General features: G+C 42.1%; 1 protein-coding gene across 2 annotated transcripts in view; it reads right to left on the minus strand.

Annotated features, from left to right (window-relative positions):
• WDFY4 (WDFY family member 4) overlaps positions 1 to 23907 on the minus strand; it is a 778336-nt gene that overhangs the window by 479850 nt on the left and 274579 nt on the right. For both annotated transcript variants that reach the window (XM_069240880.1, XM_069240879.1), the window contains exons 16-18: positions 21578 to 21675; positions 18657 to 18864; positions 8106 to 8182 (exon numbers count right to left, since the gene is read on the minus strand). In XM_069240880.1, coding sequence (XP_069096981.1) covers positions 8106 to 8182; positions 18657 to 18864; positions 21578 to 21675 — 383 coding nt within the window. The remainder of the gene's footprint in view (positions 1 to 8105; positions 8183 to 18656; positions 18865 to 21577; positions 21676 to 23907) is intronic.

The following is a 23907-nucleotide window of genomic DNA, read 5'->3' on the forward strand; positions in this document are numbered from 1 at the left end:
AGTGACAGATATGCAAGCAGATGTGCAGATGATAAGCAAAGCCACTATTTGCTATTAAGACAGGAAGTGCAGGCCAAAAGTGACAAAGGACAGAGGCACAGATAAAGCAGAAAGTAGCAAAACACTGTTAAGGAAAGGAAGTGTCATGCCCAACCTGACAACACAGTTATTGATCCAAAGAATGGCAATTAGTAAATTAAAAACCTTGCTTGAAAACAGGAAGTTTAATTTCAGGGAGAGTTTAATTTCAGAGACATAAAATGGCAGACCAGAGAGATTCAATGTGGCACTAAACAGGAAGGGATATAAGAAGAGAAAACAGCAGTGTGTAGCATGCCGCATGCGCCCTTTAAACAAGAAGTTGTACAGGCAGAAAATTATGCACAAGTGATAGAGTTCTGCACCGAGCATTAACTCCGAATTAAAACAGGTCTAAAGTTTGTAATCTCAGCCATCATTAAAAATGTATTGAGATGTCCAAAGGGCATGTAAAGTTTTAATGGCTTTTCTTCTTTTTTATGAAATCACTTATTTTTGCTAATGCATCTGGTTTGAACGTAACGACTAAGTGAGGTTCTTAAAGGCACTGCTGATGGGGTCAGGCCAGCAAGGGGCTCGTCTTTCTCTGCTGCCACCTGGCAGGAAGTACCTAACCACAGAACCATTCTGCAAATGCACCCAGGAAGGCAGTTCACCTGCTCCATGGTTCAATTACTATCTGCTGTCGTCTATGATACAGCATATTTTTGACGAGATGTATAAAATTATAGAACTAGTTCATAAAATGCTCCAAATAACCACATGCAGTGTAGCTCATATAACCAATGTACAGAAGGTGCTTTCTTGAAGGATCCTGTACACACACGTGTACCGCAACAAAGAGATTTTACAGGTCCTAACCAGTCTTGAGACGCCTTATGAAAATGTTGCCACTGACCTTGTAATCAGGCCCCATTAGTGACCCAGAAGCACCCAGTCCAAGTCCAAATTTTGAGGACAGTCCACAAATCTAGATTGCTTCCACCACTGTCTCAGCAACAAGCAGTTGAACAGACTTGAACGGACTGGAGATGTGCTGCATAATTCATGGCCCCATGTCCAATGAGTGCAGGCCATTTATGCATCGAGGGCTATGCAAAGGACTGTCAGCAACAGCCTCCCGAGCTCAGTGCAAGCAGATTTCCCACACAAAGGATCAGTGACTGCCTGGCTGGATACCCTAGGCAGAAGCAACGGAGCATTGTGCGCATGGTGAAGCTGCTCTGTCTAATACCGTCTCCTGCCCCACGAGGCATATGGCCAGAGCAGGATCTGAGGAACACAGGCATCAGCTGCAGGTCTTCTCTGTTGGGGTCATAGCAAATGCTCTTTTTTTGGTGTACGTAGCACTATATGGCCGGACGCAAAGGCTGCGCTACGTTCTCTACAGTTTAAGGTAACTGGGCTGGAGAGGTATGTTTAGTTCAGAGGTAGGGCAATCTGGCCTTTTCTCCAGACTCTGGAAAAAATCTTTGTCTCGACAGTGGAGTGAAGTTTGACTGTTAGGGTCTGAATGTGAGAGAGTCATGCAGCTGGTCCCGTTAACCTTTCTTAAAGGCTCACAGTTTTCCCTGTGACACATGAAATATCAAGGTCCAACATCTGCTTACATTCGTCTTCATACACTCTTGCAGTCAAGCACAGAGCCCAATACATAAATTCAAACATTTGGGAAGAGCGAAGAAGGCGGTTTAGAGGGAAAAAAAAAGGATTCGGTGGACTTTAATGTCCTCATTAACTTGTGATGGCAATTTTAAGAGTGAGAAGGATAAAATAAAATCAGATTTTGCTAAAGACATCAGGTGTTTACTGTCTAACCATGCAGTGTTCACTTTTTGCATGTTTTTCACCTGCGCACTGCACCTTCACATATTCATGTTTGTAGCACCTGTACAAGCAAGATGCACCAGCGGAGGTGCAGTGATAGGTCCATGTGATGCAACATGAGACTTGTGGCACAAAGCCACATCGAGGACAAAGAGGAAGATGGACCGGCAGAGGTGAGGCGCAACATAAGACCTGTGGCACGACGCCACACCAAGGAGGAAAAGGAGAAGAGAGAGTGGCACGATGCCACAACAAGAAATGAGGAGAAAGAAGAGAGGAGTGTGACAAACCGGTCACACCACAGATCGACTCCATTACAGGTGTGCAAGCGGAAGGAAGTAGAGTGACACAACTGAGGACTCGTGAGAGCAGATGAGAAGGTATCCATCAGCACAAGACAGTCACCGGGGTGAGCAGATGTCACTGAAGACAGCTACGCGGGTGGACCCCCACGCTTCTCAGTGCAACCGTCCTGTCACTTGTCACCAGCTGCTTGGCTGCGATGGCATCCCTGTCGCCAACCGCACAGGCCACACAAGACCCGCCAGTGGCCGCGACGTCCATCAAATGATCCTTCCGCCGACGAAGACGCCACCACCTGTCTGATTTGCAGAAGGATGAAAAACGTCATCATCATCATGATGAGGTGCATCGCCCAACCACCGAAGGAGCACAGCACCACCTGAGTGGAGCCAGTCAGTAACAAGAACCGACGCTGACAAGCCATGTCTGGAAATTTAGAAATTTACCATCTGAACACCTGCCATGAGCCCTGTGAACCAGACACCTGCCGGTGAGAGCAGACCAGATAATTTGGACTATCCACCCTTGGGGTTGCACAAGACTTGGACGTGGCACTGTTGGGAGTTCAGAGTGACTCCTTTGGAGTGACCTACGTTGGCCCACACAGCCCACGCAGCCCCATGGCACTCCAGGGGCAAGGGCCTCCAACGAATTCCTGTGAGAGAGGAATCTCTCTGAGACAGAATGCATCTGAGACAGCTCCACGTCAGGCATCAGGAAGCACGGAGGTCTCATATTGAGGGACTGGTCACCTGAAGACTTTGCACTATGGTCAGAGCACCTGAATCCTGGAGGCTCGAGCAAGCTGACCCTGCATCAACCACCCTTGTGGCTCCATGCGAGACTTGGATGTGGTCTTGTAGGCTGTTCCTCTGCAACGTCTTTGCTGGGCCTGCGATAGGCCGGCACAGTCCACACAGTCCCGTGGAAGCCCGCGAAAGGGCCTCGAGGAGACTCCTGCTAGATGGAGTTCTGGCATGAGAGGGAAGACTGCCGCTGCTCTGCGCTGGATTCCCAGGTGCACCAGGCCGTCATGTCATATGCCGTCCAGAACTGTGTACAGTGGACTCCCCACTGCTCCAGATGCACCCACATCAGAAACTGTAAATAGACTTTGACAACGTGAGCCCAGGCGGGACCAGACCGACAATATCCACTGAACTGTGAGGTCGTGGACAAGCGACTGAAGTATCCGGATGTCATCAGCACTGCTGTTTGTGTCCAGCACAGTCTGGTTGAACAACAGAGGCATGTTGTGATGCCGAGTGCCCAGCTGCACCTATTTCATGCCACAGCTCAGGCGGACCTCCTGAAGAGACTCTGTGTATATGTTTTGTGCCTTTTGTTTCTCTCCCACGGGTTGGACTTGGTTGTTTCGTTATTCAGTAAAGTTTGGGGGGGATGTAGTGCCCTGCTGGACACGTTCTAGTGTTTCTGCCAGCCACTCTGCTGAGGGCTGGTCTTACCTCTACACCCTACACCCACCCAACACAGGTGTCACCAGTCAGGTGACCCTGCCAATAAAAAGGGCCGGGCACACGTGCCCGTGGCCAGTTCCCACTACCCAGCTGCTGAGTCTGTGTCTATTTTTTCAGTAGCAGGAGGGCCTATGGCCCCCAACACTACAGCACTCTGAAGTGAAGTCTGTTTTTAGTTCGTTTTCTTATTATTGACTATAATATATTAATCAATTGGTCTATAGGATGTTTGTGTTATTCACAAGTGCAAGTACAAACTAATTTATTTCTCGTGGTTAAAATTCACGTTTACCTAAATAATTAAGGTTATCTTTAAAAATATCCCAGAAGGGACCGCTGTACTTGCTAATGTTGATATAATATCCAGGTTCCTAGGTGTATTGGGTTACCTTGTAGTTTTGTTCCTCATCCTAAGGTATTTGAGCACATGAAATATATAAATGGAAATGAGTGTCTCATGTAGTCCACTGCTTGGTGGTCACCCTTTAGCAACACAATGTAATGTGTGCGTTGAAAAGACTGCAAAACGCAAGGTTAGTTGAATTAGGCCACACATACTCATATTTTTTGTAATTTCAAGAAATTACGCTAAAAAGAATTACGCTAGTACATCCATGCCAAGTTGTGATAGACTGCCCTGTTCCTTTTAAGTATTGTACCTGGTGCCCGCAGAATTGTAAAATGAAATGAAGAAAGACGCTATTTATTTAGTTTAAATGACAAACCATAAAAGATACTACAAAACAATGTATACACGTTTAAAATGCTTTAAACATCTTAAAAGCGTGATTGAAAAAGTTTGTAGCAACATGTTTTAATTTCCAAGTTCACCAGGTGATAAATTGTTTCTACATTTGTTTTAAACTTGATTTTGAGCAAAAGTGAAAGTACAGGTTTTCTTCAAGTGTAAGGCAAACACATATTCTACATTGTCAGTACCGTTAAAACAGACAACAGTAGAGATTACTTCTGGTGCTATTCATCTAAGCACCTGATTTTACAAAAAATGGGAGCGGATTAAAAGTAAACATGAAAAAAACACGCTTGTGCTCTAATGCAACAGAATTGTGAAAGCTGGAATGTGTCAGGCCTCAGCTGGAGGGCAGCAGGTAAACTTGATACGATTTTTTAACAGATGACACTGATGAGTGTTCATACTGCCAGGAGTCGCTATAATTCAAAACTCTTCCAGCAATTACTTTTTTCTTTCCACAATTGTTTGTAAAGCGGCCTATAAGTCAATCGGTTTTAAAAAATACAGTATTAGCAAAGCCAATAGGTCCGACGTTTGGCTGTCAGCCTTTTGACTTTATCAATGTTTCTTTTGTAAAGCTTTTTTTTAAAAAGCTTTACTGCTCGGGACCCTGCCAGGCCCTCGTCATTATAAAGAAAAGTCCAAAAGCAAAAAGAACTACTTGTGTGTGGATGTGCTCCTTGTGAAAGTGCAGGATGCCACCCCTCACAGTGAAGTCAGCCAATGGTTGAACTGCGCTGACCCAATTCTCCATGCTGCAGTTTTTCTGAAATTTAAATGTGAACGACAAACCAACAGACCTATAGATAAATAAAGCAGGCGGAATGCCCATGTAGGTAACTATATTATAGGTATTACGCCAGTAAAATCAAAACGTCTTGGCCAACATCGGAGCTAATTAAAGAAAGTCCAATCTCTCAGTCCTTTGGATAGACAGAGAACAGAGTGGAAACTGCCACGCCCTCTTTAAAGGTCAAGCCCAAGACGTTCTCTACATTTGCTATCCATACATTATATAGAAAGTAAAACTGCTGCTAGCCTCAGAAACATAGCTTTAGTATAGTCAAGGGGCAAATCGAGATTCATTTCTTCCCTGGAATTTCAATTGCCCTCAAGATCATTTAACGTTTTTCTCCAAATAAATTGATAGATTCTTTCCAGCTCCAAACCACTTTATGGTCACTAAATGGATGTTCCATGTGTCAAGGGCGGAGTAACCTTTGCAGCTGTGGATCCTTGCGGTCATTGCTGAATGTTTCCAGGCCACTAGGGCGACATCTTGCAGAACAGAGCAACCAGTGACTGTAAGGGCTGTGGCCAGGATGCCCATGCAGTCTGAAAGGAGCTATGTTTAACAGAGTTGGATGGCAGGCGAGATGCTTTGATTTTGTTACGTTGCCTGTTGGACTTGTTGGTGCCGAGTACTGTGAACAAATTCAATGAAGCAACAATTTTTTAGTAATCGGATTGTGTGGACTGTTACTCGGTCCTTTTGTCCAAGTAAGTTAATCAGACATTGTGATCTCAAACTCATCAAGCATTTGCAATGCAATCGGTCTTGCATTTACTCCAGTTAGAGCTATTGGTGTTGTAAATTCCTTACTGGACTTTCTTGCCACACAAATTGAAAATGGAAAGTTAAACATCTGACATAAGTGATGCGATTCAAATCTCCATGGCCACCATGAGCACCAAAGAGCTCACAGTCAAACATATCAACAATTGTGCAATTATCCATGTAACAGGGGTCAGTCTGAAAGGCGGTAATAAAATCTCCTCAATGAAGGACAAACAGAAAGCATTTACCAATGATAACAAGTGATTTTTGAAACGCAAGCCCACGAATGAATGAAAGTGATGGATATAAGGTGGGCGTGGTTAAAAGCTTACAATACTTACAACAGATCAAAGCCCTTGTGTGCTCGACCTTAAAATGTTGAGGAGATCGTGGCAATGTTTACAAAGGTACTTTTTATGGAGATGGATCCTGTGATCTTACTGAAATTATTTTTGAAAGCACATTGGGTTGGTTTGTTATTTCAGTGGTGAGCATTGCATAGTATGTTTATTTGGGATTATAAAATGCCATGTGGCAACATGCTCCTTAAGTGTCGATACCTTTTTATGGTGTTCACAGCTGAGGGGTATGAGCTCCATTAAATATACTCATACTTCACAGGAACTGAGACATTGTTATATTGGTTCAATGTTTCCTAGCACAGAATACCCACACAGAATGTTCTGTATTGACACTTATTTTATCTCAGGGCCCCAAAAAAATAGCATATTGAGCAAGTGTTGCATGATATACCCCTACTTGATGTCCTGTTCTTACTACAGACCAAACTGTTGCATAAAATGTGTCTGCAGCACTACACACAATCTATGGTGACTCGATGTTCATCATTATTATTCAGTGTTCTCTTCCCTTGATATGGTGTATTATTTTCTCTCAGAGGCCTTTGGAAGGCAGGCAAAACATTTCCAAGCATGCACATTGTATGGATTCACCAGATCCACCAAACTCATTCTAAGCTTTTTCTGTTATTTTTAAACTCTTACCAGTCTGGAATACCATGACACTTGTACCATGGAAGGGTATGCATTTCCCCATTCTCATCTCTTTCTCTCAGCGTTATAGACGCTGAATGAACAGGACGTAGCAAATGGCACTGAATCATTAATTTAGGAGGTTAAGAATGCCTGTGGGGGAGGCCAAGACATCAGCTAAGAGTAAAGGCTAATCTGTGGTTGCAGGTTGGTTTTGGTAATGAATGATATCTTCCACCCTATGTGTTTGTGCTTCCCTCACAGTACAAATTGTACTCTTGCCTCTAGCCAACCCTGCTCTGACACGGTCAATGAAATAACCTCGGAAAATACAGGACAATGCAATAATGGAGTTAATTGTCTGCTTTCTTTAAAATCAATTTGCAATTTGAGGGCACGTTATACGCCAGATAGTAAAACTATCTGTGTTAAATGGCTTTGGCAATAACAATACATGAAGGTGGAGTAGCTCACACAGGCACTATTGTTCTTGCGCAATCAGCATATAATCTGCATAGGAATAGATGACTATCCCGACAGTCCACAAAGAAACCTTCGATAGAGTGTTTCAGTCTGATCGTGGGCAAACTGGATGGGCAATACTGGCTTATCATTTCTGCTGCTTGTCAATAAGCAAGGCCTCATCTATAAATCTGTGGGCCAGCAGCCAAAACCACTTTTACCACCATGTGTGTGTCCTGCTGAATCTCGAGAAAGCCACCTGTCATGCCGACATATTATCCGATAGAGGTACCTGCCTCTGTGGTGGAAGTGTCTACTAGGAGAAAACAGTGATGACAGGTCTGTCATTCCACTAAGGTACAGCGGTATAGTTGGCAAGTGTGTTTGTTCCAGAGATGGCAAAATTAGGAGGTCTTTATTCGGAGAAATGACAACTAATGTCCCTGATGCATTAGCAGTTTTCACACAATATATGGGAGGTATGTCTATTTATTTTTGTCCAGAACTGCTGTCATTCACAAGCTAGCCCAGGATAGAATGGAGATTTGGTAGGTCATCCTTTTTCTTACTTCCGCTAAATGGCTGCCATAGTCAGGAGCAGACAGGAATCAAGAAGCAGTAGGTCACATATATTTCAAGGGTACAGTTAGTAACACAGAGCCTTTTTAGGTAATGATATGAGAACGGCTTACCTTGTCCTATTCCACCTGAGAATGAATGTTCAGCATTCATGCCCAGCACGGTGCCAACAGTGGGGAGAAACAAACCTCTGCAAATAATGAATGAGCATTATTAGAGAAAATTGACTGCCTGGAAATCACGTCTGTTCATGGAAAGGAGTAAATACATCACAAAACACCAGGAAACTGCAAATGTATAGCTAAAGCACAGAATACCATCCTTTATGTTTTGACACCATAGAAAGCTCTTGCACAGAGCCATATACACAAACATTACAAGACACTGTCAGTTTGATAGCTAGGTTGTTATGAGCCCTAGTTCAAGCACTAGTGTGACATCTTAGGGCCTGATTTAGATATTGGCAGAGGGGTTACTCCATCACAAAGGTGACGGATATCCCACCCACCGAAATCTACATTTTATCGGACATAATGTGATTTAGAGTTCGGCAGGCAGGATATCTGTCACCCTTGTGACAAAGTAACCTGTCCTCCAATATCTAAGTCAGGCCCTAGGTCTGTTAGCTGCCCGCAACACTATTCAACTACCTTCAACAGAGTCTGCATCTTCCATAACAAAATTCACTACCATTCTCATACACACACTATTGTATAGTTACTCCCTGCACTGCATTTATTTAAGTCAAAGCCATAACCATAAAAACATTACCAAAGCCCATAGGTTTGGCCCTTGTTAAATGCATGCACACAAAGACATATGCAGGCACTCCACATTGACACTGCTACTCTCACATGTGCATATACCTCATGCTGCATTCACATAGCCCTCACTGTGCACTCACAGAGGCACAACTTTCAACCTGTGGAGCACTTACACAGCACTCACAAAAGACAATGTTGAGCGTGCTTTCAAAGAGGCACAGCCCTCACAGTGCATTCACAAAACATGGTGGCTATCCTGCACCCAAAGAAGCACACTACTCACACACTGGTACAAAGCTCACTAGGAAGGAGCAGAGTAGGGACAGATGGTGGCATAGGAGGTGAAGGTTGAGTATCTGGTACATTTATCCACTAATGTAATTCAAAGCTTTTGAGATAAGCTACCCGATAGCCTGAATACCCACTGAGCTTATCTAATCTCCCATCAGCCACAATTGGACCAGTACAGATAACACTGCAGACTATGTGAGTTTGATCTTTGCGGACTTTTGTGGGGAAGAGCCTTGGCATCAAAACAAAGTCCTACTTGCCTTTTAGGTCGTAGTTTTCTTTGTAGTGCTAGTATACATTAAAATAAAGAACAAAATAAAATGAACTAAAGAAAAAATATGGCAACTAAATGTGTAGGGCAGGTGATTCAATAGCAAATTAAAAAGTAAATCACTGGTTTACCATTTTGGAACAGTAAAAATGACAGAATATGCAGAATAGCATTTCAAGATGGTTGTATGGTTTTGAAGCTTGAAGCCGTAATGCTAGGTGTTCTGGGTAAGACAATTTCTAGTACTCTCATTTCTCAAACAGCATCAGTCTGCATTTGCAGGTGAGATGCTGGGGGGTGAACTAAAGGAAATATCTCCTGAGGTCAGACCTTAGTGGATGCAGAGCAACAAAGAATAAGCAGGCAAAAGACTATTACTCAGAGTCCTTAGGAACAGTGGATGTTAACTAGACAGAGCCAAAAATTAGTAACAAAACCAAAGACGGAAGAGGGCTAATCAACTGCTAAATTGCATGTATACTATACTGAAGGACGGAACCAATATGTGAATAACACCATGCCTAATAAATAACTGAAGTGGGCTTAAATAAAGCCAATTTTATCAAAGCAAGATTACATATTATCTTTGAGAAACTATGAGGCGGGTTTCAGTGTTTTGATTCACTACACTGACCGGAATGAAACACACACACTGAAAAGAATCTCTGGTATGCAACTCTTAGTCTAGAAAGTACATTTATTAAATCACTCTGCAAGTCTCATAAAGAAAGATCAGTATAACTGAACGTGCACGTTTAAAAATGTGCGTAGCAATACAATGAAAACATGTACAAAGAATATTCTAAAACAGGAAATATATATGCAAAGATACAGATATATAAAAATATATTCATAACGCAATGCAAAGCAGATAATAGGAATTAAAAATTAATCAGCATGGGGCACGATTGAAGTCGCCTCATCTTTCTCCTGCCAACAACAGGTCGTTGACCCCCAAGATCGACCGTGAAGAGAAAAAGATCTACCCTCACGGGAAAGATGACAGGCATCAACGTCCCGATCCTGCCAGAGGACTGTTCACTTCGTGATCTACCTGGTCTCGGTCTCTTATATATCTTAAATAAGCCAGAGGAGATGTGTAGAAAACCCCTCCCGCTTTGCAAATTGTTGTTAAAAAATGCTGGCTACTTCAGGTCAATCTTGAAAGGAACCTGTTGGAGCTGGCCAGGATCCCAAGGTGCTCTTCCAAAACCAAACCGTTCCCTGCCGTGCCATAAACCTCATCCTAGTACACTCTTATCTTCCTGCCTCCCCCATGTTATTCCTTAGCCCTTGATGAGAAAGAACATGCAGACATGTAGAGTAAAAACATGAGCGAAAAACACGGTGCATAACATGTTGTGCATGGAAAAATACTTGCCGCTTCTGCACTTCTAACATTGCAGTGGGTAACGCTAATTTAAGCGTGAAATGAAGTCAATAGGCAAAATGAAGCTGGTGGTCACTAATGTGACGATGTGCTGCTAGGCTACGTGCAACATGGAGTCAGTGATCAAAACGCAAACATCATTACACACAGCTAAACCTGTCTTTTGTTGAGACCTAAAACACACTAAAGTCAATACAGAATATGGAGCAGGAGCACATGGGGTATTTAGATCGCATGAATTAGACATTCTGCATTTAGACATGCATAACCTTAAATACCTCCTCCAAAATGGGGACTTCAGGGCTTCCCACTTATGGGACTTCTGCGAAGCACTCGGACCCAGACCACAAGTCTATTTCTGCCATTGCTGAGGACTTGAGCTACACCTATCTTCACAAGGCAGCCTTCATAAGGTTTATTTGTATCTCTTCTCAACATTTTTGAAAGTTTCCTTCTGTTGTATTAAAGTTGCATTCTGGGTCCCAGAAATGGCATGAATAACATAAGGTAATCTCTGGACACATCTGGAATTGTTTAGTCTTCACTTGTCCTCAATTACAGGTACTTCTCTCTAATGAGTGGTAGTTAGCCTATAACTGTCAGAGGAAGACCTTCTTTTCTTTAGGGCCAACGTGGAGGCTGATGTGTTATATACAGCACAGATGTAGCTGAAGCCTGTGCTCTAAATGGCAGAAAGTCATGGGAGGAGAGATAAGTGTTTCCCATAAACACTTCAAATCACCATTTTAAGCACACAGGAAAACACCCCTACAATGATTTCACAGCTCTTAGACAAGGATTAGAAGTTGCAGTGTGATGGCCTAAGTGTGAAGGGTCGACCCAGACATGGGCCTGTGCTCACTGACACACAGAAACCAAGCTACATCTCAATTACGAGGCCTTAATATGCTGAAACTGGCCGAAGATGCTTGATGGCCGATCAGAAGGGACCTGGCTTGGCAAGATTGTTTCTATTGGAGCAGGACCAAGGCTGATTGGTTTGTTCGTATCTGAGGTGGTCCAGAGAGCAAGACAAATTATTGACTGGAACATGTCTACATATAATTACAGTGGCCCAGATGAATTCAAGCATTCCACCATTAACTTTTTGTTTTCTCAGTACCAACGGTATGTCCAGGCATGGGTTCCTTGCACCCTGTTCCACAGGAACCACGTTATACCTCACTGATGAGGTCTAATTAGGCCGAAACCTTTCTGACATTGCTTTGTTTCTCACCACTTTTTTATTTTCCTCAGAATGACCAGCAGGAGCCTCAAATTAAATGGGGCAAATATCAGAAATTATCCCAGTGGCAGCTAGTCATGGAGTAACACACCATTGATTCACGAGCTCGAATTTCAGTACAGGTTAACATCACCTCTTATATTAACCAACAAAGTAAAGTTCGGTGGGTATTACATGGGATGCTGAACAAAGGTTTGGGGTACATGTTAGCTCAGTGGTTTTCTTAGCCGTTTTCAGCCTACATATGTTTATGCAAATTTTACAGTGTAAAATCAACAGACACTCTGCATCATGCACTCTGCAACCTAACAATGATGGCGAAAGCAGGTTGCAGTTTTGGGACCAAGTCTCTGGACCTCTTCCTTTCTATTTGACAGAAACCAACAATATTGTGTTTCAGGGAAGTTGGAAAAGCTGTCATCGTCATAGAAGATTAAGTGATTCTGTCCTGATGGGGTTAGTATATTTCTTTCACTTTGTAATTTTGCTTGCATATATTTATTTTCCAGTATGTTATGTCTCAATGAACTTTGGCCTGTGGCCTAAAGCCCTGCAATTCTGACATATCTTACGCTTTGAATAGGGCTATATTTTGTTATCAGGATAACATGCTTCAACATGAGCTGCGACAGCTCAGAAATGTTTAGAATTGTCACATATATTTTAGTAGAGGTTAGACACAGGTATATGGTCTTGTGGACAAGTATAATTGTTAAACATTTTCATACACAACCATTAACACCAGGAGTCCGATCACTAGAACATATTTCTCATTAATCCTGGTGTGAAATATTGTAGACAGGGCATCAGCTCTGACTTCGAGCAGAGAGGATTGTTCAAACCAATGGGAATAGCTCCAAGGCCTTTCTTTGTCACACTGCAGCCTTGGCTTTCAGGTATGAAGGCTCTTTAGGTCGTGTCAGTATATAAACCTATATGTTTCTGTGTGCACGCTAACATGGGGGTTGAAGGGCAGGCTGAGGACACTCAACAAAAACGTTTCTGCTCTGACTGGCTTTCCATCTAAGGGATCCTCCATTAGGTAAGTTGTGACGGAGAGGTCATCGGACAGCTTCCCGTTTCCTCTGCTCCACACAGGGGGTGAAGCAGGTAGGTGCACCGCCTGGGGGCCAAGAGGGACTACCAGAAGTGACCGAAATCCTCAGCACACAACAGTTAGTCACATACTATTTTAACACTTTAGGCTCAGAAGCAATTTAGTTTGTGATGTTTGTTCTACAAATACATCACCTAAATAAACGTCATAAAAGATGTTGAGTGCCTCAGTTAGGATCGATCATACAAGAGCTTCTATATAGCTTAAAAAATCCTCAAATAGATTTATAGAATTTGACAACTAGGCGATTTGTTCCATCAGGGAGCTAATTGGACTCCCAGCTATAAAAGCTTTTCATGTTCGCTGAATAAGGGTGTGATACGGGGCTAAGAAAGGCAGGTCAGTACTCAGAGGAACGCTGTGGTGACTGTGCCTTTGGATCCTGTGCTATGTCCAGCCTGACCTAGCGACTGGAGGCCTTAAAGAAGAGTCTTAGACCTGGGCACTCAACCACACAATGCACTGCAGAAGAGAGGAGGATGCAAGACACAAACACAGAAAGAGGCCAAGAAAGACGTGGACTATGCCTATTTTGTTGGCAATATACTTGTTGACACTAGAAATGTAGATAGAGGGCTTGGTCATTTGACAGCCAATGTATCCTACAATCGTATCATTAATCTCCAAAATTAGACCAGAAGAAAACCCACATAAAACTCCATTTAGTTTTTTTTTTTTTTAGATCTTCAGAGGCAATTTTTAAGCAGGTGTGAGAAGACTAATACTCAAACACTCCAGTCTGTGGGTTTTAATTATACTTAGTGCACCCAATATTAAAGGGAAACTCTGTGTCCCTGAGGTATTTCTATTCTAAGAACATCTTCCAGTATTACCGAAAGTGCTCCCTGGAATACTGTCGAGCTCAACATGGTTTATAGACAGCAGGATGAAACCTGATGATGAAGCATGCCACTAATAGAGTGAGTGATGGTCTAAAAAACAACTGAATAGTTTTCTCTTGGGTTCAGTTCTGCTCCAAATTTTCGGAGATTAACAATATGGTTATAGGCTACTGTTATGTGTTCATGAGTGGCTAGGGAGACAGTATCCTATTTCCAAAAGTAAGTTCTCACTCCCCTACCAGGCTAAGTTGGGCTTTCCTTGGGTTAATATGTTCTTGATTAATCAGCCGGACATCTAACTGTTGATACCACTGTCTTATATGGAGATATATATACATATATATCATTTTTTTTATTTTTTTTATTTTCCCCATTAAATCTTTTTTAATAGATTTATAAAAGCAATTATATTTCTTTAGTAATCGTTCTTCCTCATCTATTAAAAATGTTATCTTTTAATTTGATACTGAGTGTATGTATTGATGTCTCTGTCCCTGAGCACCCCTAGAAAGGTTGTAAGTACTTGTATAATTTCTACTACCATTGGGTACTCTTAAAGAGGTCTTCAGGCTTGCAAATGGCTGTAGAACTCTGGTTGTGACGCTGGGAATGCTAAGCTAAAGCATGTTAAACCTGTTGTCTCACTCACACCCCTGCAATGCAAACACCTTTCCATAGCAACAAGGTCATTTTAGAACTGACAATGCCAAGCCACTGAGTTCAAAACACAAAACATGAGGCTTTGGATGTGCTCTCTTAAACTGCTGGCTTATTTGAGTAAGCCTGCTTTAGCCATTAGCTTGAGACATTGTCAATCATATCTTGGATCGGCCATTAAGAGTATTTTAGTCTCGCTATCGTTCTTTGGGTGTATATTTTTTTATCTAATAATACGTGTTTCTGTCTAAATGCATAAGGGACGATGCACTCAGTCATCAAACATTTTGTTCTTTATCTCATACATGCATCGTATATAAAAAGTAGTCTTCTGCTATTTCTTTAAACTTCAAGAACCATTGTTTTCATTAAGGAAAAAACAACATGTTAATTCCTAGGGACGCCAGACACATGCTTCAAATGGTTTTGAAAAGAGCAGTGACTATTTGGTGTCCCATGCAATGCCATTGAGGAATAGGAGCAACTTATATGATTCTGCAGGTCTGGCAGATCCCAAGTTACAACTGCAGGGTTACTTCTAAAATATTCAGCATGAGCATGGATTGGCAAAACCAATGGTTCTTGGTTAGAACTGCAAATGCAAACCGGATCTATTGGATTTGGCACTGCTTGCTACAAAGGGAACCCATATTTTTGTTCTGAGTTCGAGGTCAATAGTGAGAAACGTAGCAATACACAAACTAAATTAGCATTAGTCTTACTAAAAAAAAAACATTGATGCATCATGAACCTAATGTTAGATGGTCTTGGTTGAGTTCACCTCTTTAATAAAAGATGTGACAAACCTTCCACAGCATATGTAAAAACATCATTCGGGTCGGCCAATGAATGACACACACACATCCTTCCTGGTGAGGGCCACGATCACTGGCCGACACCAGGGAGGGGGTTTAAAGGTTATTTTTTTTAATCCCCGTGGGAGATGCGGAAGAGCTTCAGCATCTCCCCCTCCTGCCCATCTGTGATGTCAGCATGCCTCGGACGAGGTAGTGTCCTCTCCCCTCTCCGGTGGGGGAAAAAAAAGGCCAAACCGGACTCCCCAGATGCCAGGGAGGCATCAATGGAAAGGGGAGAGTCTCCCCTTTCCATCGATGCCTTCCTGGCACTGTTTCCTGGCCATAGAGTTCAGCGTGGCTGAGATCCATGGCCAAGAAACAGCTGTAGGCCCCAGGGATCTTGTTTCAGAGGGGAGGTAGGCCCCCGTGTAAAAAACTGTAAAAGAAAAAAATGGGATCAGCATCTCCTAATACCGGCCAACCCACGCGAGGGGGGCCTCATTTTCTTTTAAAAAAGAATGGTTTTCCCTCGGGGGTGGTGGGCGATGACGCCACCCCAATGGATATTAAAAAAAAAAAAATGTAAATGTTGGGGTTGGCCCCCCTGACAAGGCCCGACCCCCTATGGGGGCATATATATATATATTTTATTCATACATGTGTGGTTTGCCTTGGGGTTGCAATCGGAGCCAGGGAATGCACACATGTATAAAAAAAAACTTAAATATATATATATATATATATATATATATATATATATATATATATATATATATATATATAAAAATATATATCACTTTTTTACAAGTGTTTTTTTCCTGGAGCCCTGATTGGCCCCAAGGGAAACCACATGTATCTATTTAAAAATATATATATATATATGTATATATTTTTTTTCTTGAAATGGATTCTCTCTGTATAGAAAGAGATCTGAATTCGGTCCAGTTCCAATTTTGACGCTATAAAGTAGCGCAGATGGTTTATATGCCTGCTGCAAAAGTAGATATGTATTTAGCTGAGTGGATTAGTAAAGCCAGCCGTTACCTGAGTTTTAAAGCAAATTAAATGTATGTGCGAGGGGAACTATGGAGAGATGAGGGGCACTTTTGCTGGGTGGTAGAGAGGGAATTCGAGGAGGAGGTCTTGGGAGAGCGAGCCCCAAAAATGATTGTCGCACCAGGTGCCACCAGCGCTAAAGGCTGTGAAGATGGGTGTGTGTGTTAAGGTGAAGTAATAGTGTGTCTTTTTTGTTTTTTTTCATTGTCTTCAGAGAATCTGCTGATTCAGGAAAGAAGTGAAGGTAAGGTGACTGATATTTACTGATGCACACATCACACACACCCACGAAAATTTTTGTGACCCTATCTGCCTTCTACACTTTTCCTGTTTTTCCAAAAAAAAAAAAAAAAAACAGCTGTATTTTGGCTAATTTCTTGGTCTCCTCCAGAGAAACCCACAAACTCTGGGTACCTTTACAATCCCCAGAATGTTGGCAAAAAGGACACAAATTTGGCAGGGATAGCTTATGTAGACAAAAGGTTATGGGGGCCTAAGTGCGATCAACCACAAATAGCCTAAAAAGGGCTCAGCAGTGGGGGGGTAAAAGGCCCAGCAGCTAAGGGGTTAAAGTATGTTTTCTTTGTGAGGTTCTCAGAAGTAGTCCATTTTCTCTTTGCTTTGTCCCTGTCCACATGTATGTACCGATGATTTTGCATTTTTATTCTGTGCCAGCTTGTAAGGGCCAGTGTGCGGGTGGAGGAGTTGTTTTCAGTACCGCCGGTCTTTGACGGAACCCAGACACAGCCAGCACACTGACCCTTGTTAAGCTGCCACATCTGCCAGTGCCAGAGTGCCTAACAGGCTAATCCAACACTGATCCTCAGTTCAACGTCTTATGACTTCCAAACTCTTTACCACACCACAGGCCCCCGCTGCATTCCCCCTCTCGCACCTTCTGTCTGTTCCAGCTTTCCTTAGCAGCTCTTTCTGCATTCAATGTCTGTGCCCTGCTTTCAGCTGTTGTTGAGAATCTTTTTAGTCATCCTTGACTCCTATCCTCCCTCAGGGGTAGTTTATTCACCCCCGAGTTCCTGAGCTGCATTTCCTGCACCCTCTTTATCTCGCGATCATAATCGGGCCTTGAATGTAATCTGGCACTGCTTTTCATACAGCTGTGCTACTGCAGTGCATTAAATCCGATCAATACTTCTGTTCATCCATGTAGGGGTTCACCGGGCGGCTGTGAGAGTACTTAGAGAGAGTACTCAGTATGTAGGGCACAGCAACCTGAGCCCTCCCAATTTCAAACTCTACTTTCGCACACCAATGAACATGGAAAGATATTACCCTCAGAGGGAAAAGTTCTGGGCAAAAGACTGCGACCCTGCAATTTCATAGCTAAGATTCAAATAACTAAATACTGGGCCAAGATATACAATTCTTGATTTCAAATGAACAGACTTAAGTAACTCTAGTCATCAGAGTAACAGAGGATTTGTGATATGTGCCCAGGATTTGTGATATGTGCCATTTGTGATATCAAGATGGCAGGTGAAAACCACTTGCAAAGCCCTCTGTCTCTCCTTCGCTCCTCTTCAAACACCTAGAAGTTCATAGTAACAGTGAAGGGCTGATTGAAAAAAACATTTATACATAAGGGAAGTAGTACTACATGCCTTTGGGAATCATCCCAAAACGTCCAACTCTCTATTGGTAAAAGTGCAAAGAGGGCAAAGTGTTATATACCTTGGTTTTACAATTTTGTTCTAATTTTAAAGCTTTTGGTGCAAATTCTCAAAGATAGGTAGGAGTACATAAATAGTACTTTAGGAGTAATATTTTACATTCTCCAAAATTACTTTGTGAAAAGGCCTCAATATAATAATTCTGCCATACATACACGGCACAAAGCAATTCTCACCTCAGCCATACGGTTTTACACATCTGTATATCTATACACTGAGACTTATGAGCATAAGCATCCCATCTCTCACATCTCGTTTTACTCTATACCATTTACGCAGTTGCACAAATGTGATAAGAGCCCAACTCCAGTTGTCACATACAACATCGAAACACTTTCCACATAGGCCATATTAGAACCTATTACTCCACTATCCAAGGACACTCACGGAGAAGCATACTATCCATCTCCCAATGCACTCTGAAGCCTCATTAGGGGAAAGCAGCACCATATACAGGCACAAACTGCAGTACAATAGTACATGGATGCAATAGACCAATTCATTACAATACCATTTGTAAACAAAAGCATATGTAAAGGAAGTACCCGTATCCTGTGGCAGACATATGGAACTCTATAAATGACGGTGCCTGGGTGACGGTGTGTGACTGGAAGCTCCTCGGTGATGTCATTGAGACCAGACTCACAGCTATTTGCAGGGACCTGGCTGGTGGTCGGGGTTGCTGTGGGGAGTCTGCCTCCTGCTGCTCTTCCAAGTTCATTAGTGTCTCTGATCCAAGACCAGGGTCATTCTCTGAAACAAAATGGAAAACTAGATATTTTAAACAACCCATTATGAGGGTTTTAGATGGAATCCATAGCGATAAAGTGGAATTAAGAACTATCCCCTGGACATGCCTCAGGGCCAACATCTGAATGACGCTCCTTCTCTCACATCACAGAAAAACCTGGAACAGTCTTCCCACAGACCTCTGGACCATCACCTCACTTCGGGACTTCCAACCTCCAGTTCTCCAACTAAGGACTGCTAGTCCCAGGACAATTTCAACTTTCTCCATTACATTTACTGCTGGTGCTACAACGACTAGGACTATCCCACCTATATCTACTAGTAATAATACAGGCACTAATACTATTACTACATCTGATACTACTAGTATTACAGCTATAATTACTACTAGCATTACTAGAACTAACTAGTATTACTACTACCACTTCTGCTGATACTGTGCTACTGAAAGTATTGCTTCTGCTGCTATTTATTACTAGATCTACGGTTCATATTATGCATGACTAAATATCTTCTTAAATTTATTACCAAGATCAGAGCACATTTTATGAAATGCAGTTTGATGGGAATCCTTAGATTATTTGACCTCCATGTGGAATGGACTATTCTTGATTGAGGGTAGGGTATGCCTCGTTTGGTTGAAATGTGAATGGCAGCAGGTGTAGGGTGAGAGGGATGACAGGAGATTATTAGTGATGTTCCAGAGCAGATCGACCCAGACAATCGAAGGGATACAGGTCCCTCGAACAGAGTGAATTTTACACACTCATTAAGACCACTAACTACAGTTGGGACTTCATTGTGCACTTTCTTCAAGGATTATCTTAGCTCTGTGATATCTGCTTTGTTCTCTTCTCTCAAATAGCTTCTGAATATCTAAGAGGCATAAGGACTGTATTCCTGATAAAGAAACATCATGAGTCCTCTGCAGGACATTTCACCTAAACACCATATCTATACTATGTGATATTGTGCCTTGGAAACGGTATCTCTTATCGCATCTTACCAATGTATATGTGTGTTATTTAGGCTTAAAATGTTTTGGTTTTAATTAAATGGTCTTTCTTTTAGATTAACAGTCTTTAGTGAGCAAAGGCATGTCAAATAACGTGCATGTGTACTCAAGGCAACAATAAAGTTCGCTGTCACGCGGGAAACCTGTGCAGGCTGCACGTTTGCTATTGATACTGATGGGCTTGGACGAGTGGAATTTGATGAGAGTACAAATAAAGTTATCTGCCCCTGTGTCACCCCAGATTCTCCAAGGATTGGGCCAAATAGTGTATAGGGAACCCAGACAGTCTCCTGTCACACAAGACAGCTAACTTTTATCCATTGTTAATTGTGTGCGCAACATTAGTCACACAAAGATATCGGGCATTGTTTCCATATTTTGAGACTGATGCTTTCAGTTATGAACACTGTAATATGTTGTTTGTCTGGTTTACAACTTTGCTTGGACAGTGGTACTGCCAGTCTAAAGTAAAATAAGAAATATATAAAACGTACAGTACCAAAGTACCTTAGGTTTCATTAGTGTAAAGGTACCAGAATCAATGGAAATGTCCAAGTGTCTTATCTATATGCACCAAGGGTATCAAACATAGGTCTGGGTGGTGTGTCTATGCCAGATTTCCAGGATATCCACAAAAATGGATTTTTCATGCATAACAGAAGAGGTGTACTTTACGGAGCACACTTTCACCCTCAACGAGGTCCCTCAGTGCTCTGGCAAGTTAAACTATGTGGTACACAACTAAACGATACGTGATAAATCAGCCTTAAATGAATGAAAGGCTTACTGGACCAGAGCAAATAAAACCTGTGACTGAGGTTGATTAAAACACACATTGCTGGACTTAAGAATTAATCCACGTACGAACTATAATGGAGTTAATTTCTATGGTTCATGGTTATCCTGAATATCTGGCTGGGATTAAACCCTACTTGACCAGTGTTGGACTTCTCTGATTTTCTCCACACAAAAGCTTCAACCCTGATTTTCTTTGTTAGTTATGATAGACCTTTTGCAATGGTTCCTGTGTTTCTTCAGCATACGAAGATCATGGAATGGTAGCTGAAAGGAATCATGCTTATTATGTGTCAGCCATATCTTCCCTATAAAGGCATCACTGCAGAAGCCAGAGGGGTCAGGTCAACCAAACACGTACACTTGCTTCTGAGGATATATAGCAATCTTGATGTTAGCTAATTGTGGAACTAGTTAACAGTAGGAGATTATCTTCAAAGCATTTCATGAACATCAATGTTTCCAAAGAAACTGACTCTTTTTAAAAGATATGGTTATATATAATTGACAGTTTTCCCATCCAAGGCATCAGCGGGCATTATTCAAAAAGGTATTTTCAACCATAATTGTGCATTTACAGTAAAAAATAACCTGTTACGTCTCCGAGGAATTTGTAAAATGATTTCCCACCATGGAAGTGCGCATTTGCATAGGCAGAATAAGAGTCGGCAATCACATGACATTCCCAGTGGTAGAGATGAAAGCCTGGGCCCCGCCTAGCAAGTATACATCTGGGAACGTTTGTTAATTGGAAACAAGTTGCAGTGTAGATGTAAACCTTTGCCTGTACTTTTACGTTTTTTTGTGAATTGGGCCCATCATGCTTGGTTGCATCCTTTAACAGTTAAATTTGAATAAACACGAAGTCCTTTCATAGCCTCCTTCCAGCTGTGGTTCGTACTTTACCTGTACTCCCCTGTGAGACGCTGAAAGCTCCTTCAGGAGAACAGGACACTGAATCTTGTTGGGATACATCGGAAGAGAGTGCAAAGCCAAGGTAGTGTCTGTAAACAAAAGGATATCACTTGTGATACGACGCTACACAAACATATCAAATCCAAACATTAAATGGGCCGCACATCGTGGCAGTGAAAGAGACAATAAAAGTAGAAAAATGCAAGTAACGCATTAGAAATACAGAATGTCAGGAAATTCTCTGGATATTGACACCATCAGATGATGAATTCAAAAAACCAACTCTGAATGGAAAAAGCGATAGGGCAGATCAAAGGACCACTAGCTACTGACAACCGAAAGTGAAAACACAAGAGCCCTTGAGCACTGACAAATCAACAGAGACAGCCCTAGGGATAATTATCCAAACGGCATGCAAAAACAGGCATTTGCAATGCAATAGGTCTCACAGTTTCATGAGTTACAGCCATTGGCATTGTCAAAGCGTGATTTGACAGATAAAAATGAGAAAAACCAGAGAAGGGAGGGAAGAAAGCTTAAAAACAAAAATGAAAGGATGCATACTGAGACAAATGAAAGAGCAAATATAAAAGATGAAAAAAAGAACGAAGGGAAGAGAAAAAAAATAGTGAAAGAATGAACGTCTGATTAAGAAAATAGAGAGGAATGAAACAAGGAAAGAAATAACCAAGTTTTTGCTAGTTTGAAAGAGGAGGTATAGCAAGAGGAAGAAGGAAATTTTTCCAAAAAAGGAGAGGAGTAGAAATAAACAGTTGAAAGACAGCAAAACAGTTAAAGTGTGGATTTTAATAGCTGGAAAGAGAAAAGTGGGGGGAAAGAAAACACTACGAGTAAACAGAGTAAGGGAAAGAATGGAGTGGGATGGGTGAAACAGACCCTCCTAAATAAAGATGGCAGCTAAGAATAGATTTAATTGGCTCCCCCACGTCCTCCAACAGAAGTCAGAGTTTGGAACAGCAGGGGACACTGTAGAACAGCCGGAGGTGCATAAGCAGAATTGTATGTGAACCCCGCAATATTGGGGTCTCTTCAGATCAGGATTCAGGGTATACACAGTGCTATGTCTTGGCCCAGTGCTGGAATAACAGAAAGGCAGCCGGTCAGGAATGAGAACCAGAGCGGCGTGTAATTCCTGGTATTGCAACAATGGGGCGCTGCAGGTTAGGGTTGAGGTGCACTGACAGTTTTATGTGGGCTGCAGTACTGGAATAGTAACAGGCACACAAGGTCAGAAATGAGGTATGTTAATGGAGCAATGAATGGATCCTAGTATTGGCGTGCCAGTATTGCTGAGTGTTAGCCTGGAGGTGCCCTGGTGAAGCTGTGAGTGGGGCCCAGCATGGGAGTGCCATTGCCTCTGAACCACAGAAGTGAGGCGAGAGCCTTAGTACTGATGTGCACTGAATGTTAAAGTTGATGGATTGTAACCAAGATAACACCTTGATTTATAGCCTTGTTTACAACTAAGCTCAGAGCACGAATGCTCTGCAAATAAAAAGGGAAGCTTCCCTGGAGAGGAGCAAGAAACAAATTTAAAAAAAAAGTCCCCTACAGACCAGATAAGCAGGACGCAGTGTAATTATAGAGTAGTTGATCCCTGCTCTAACACAGAAGAAGGAGGGACAAAGAGCCATGACTGACCACTAGCAAGCAAGGATTTTTAAATGACACAAACTAACAAATGAAATAGCTCACAGAAGTATACTTAAAAGTATACAAGATGTTGTACGCTTACGCTCAACCTTAAACACAAAGTTCAGGGAGCACGACTCAATGTAAAAGCAATAAACCATTTCAAGAGGCCATTGCCTCATAGAAAACTCAACAGGGTGTTGATAAAGGCTATTGGTATATTCCAGTGTTTTAAAAGTCATACAATAGGCTGCCTGGTATCTTGATGGGCAAGGGATAGTAAGACAAAAATATGAACTGTTAAAAGCAGACCAAACCAAAACAACAAGTGCGAGATATTCAGGTAACAAACTGATGTCACTAGTCAAAAGAAAAACAATGGGGCAAGCCAGTAGATAAAAACCAAAAGGCAATCAGCAGATGACAAAAATAATATAAAGAGCAGATCATCAGCAAACATGCAACTAAAAGGGTAAACCAGAGAGGGTGCTACGCAAACAGACAAAACCAACAAGGTATAAAAATGATCCTCATCCGATAGTTACAACTAATAGAAAAACAAAAGGCTCATCAGGCAACGGAAAGTAAGAAATGTTGAGCAGTTGACTCGCATGTCAAGTGTCACCAGGCATGCATGATGACCTATACACATGTGTCATCAAGCACGC

Source organism: Pleurodeles waltl, chromosome 6 (genome assembly GCF_031143425.1).
Source record: "Pleurodeles waltl isolate 20211129_DDA chromosome 6, aPleWal1.hap1.20221129, whole genome shotgun sequence".
NCBI classification, from domain to species: Eukaryota; Metazoa; Chordata; class Amphibia; order Caudata; family Salamandridae; genus Pleurodeles; species Pleurodeles waltl.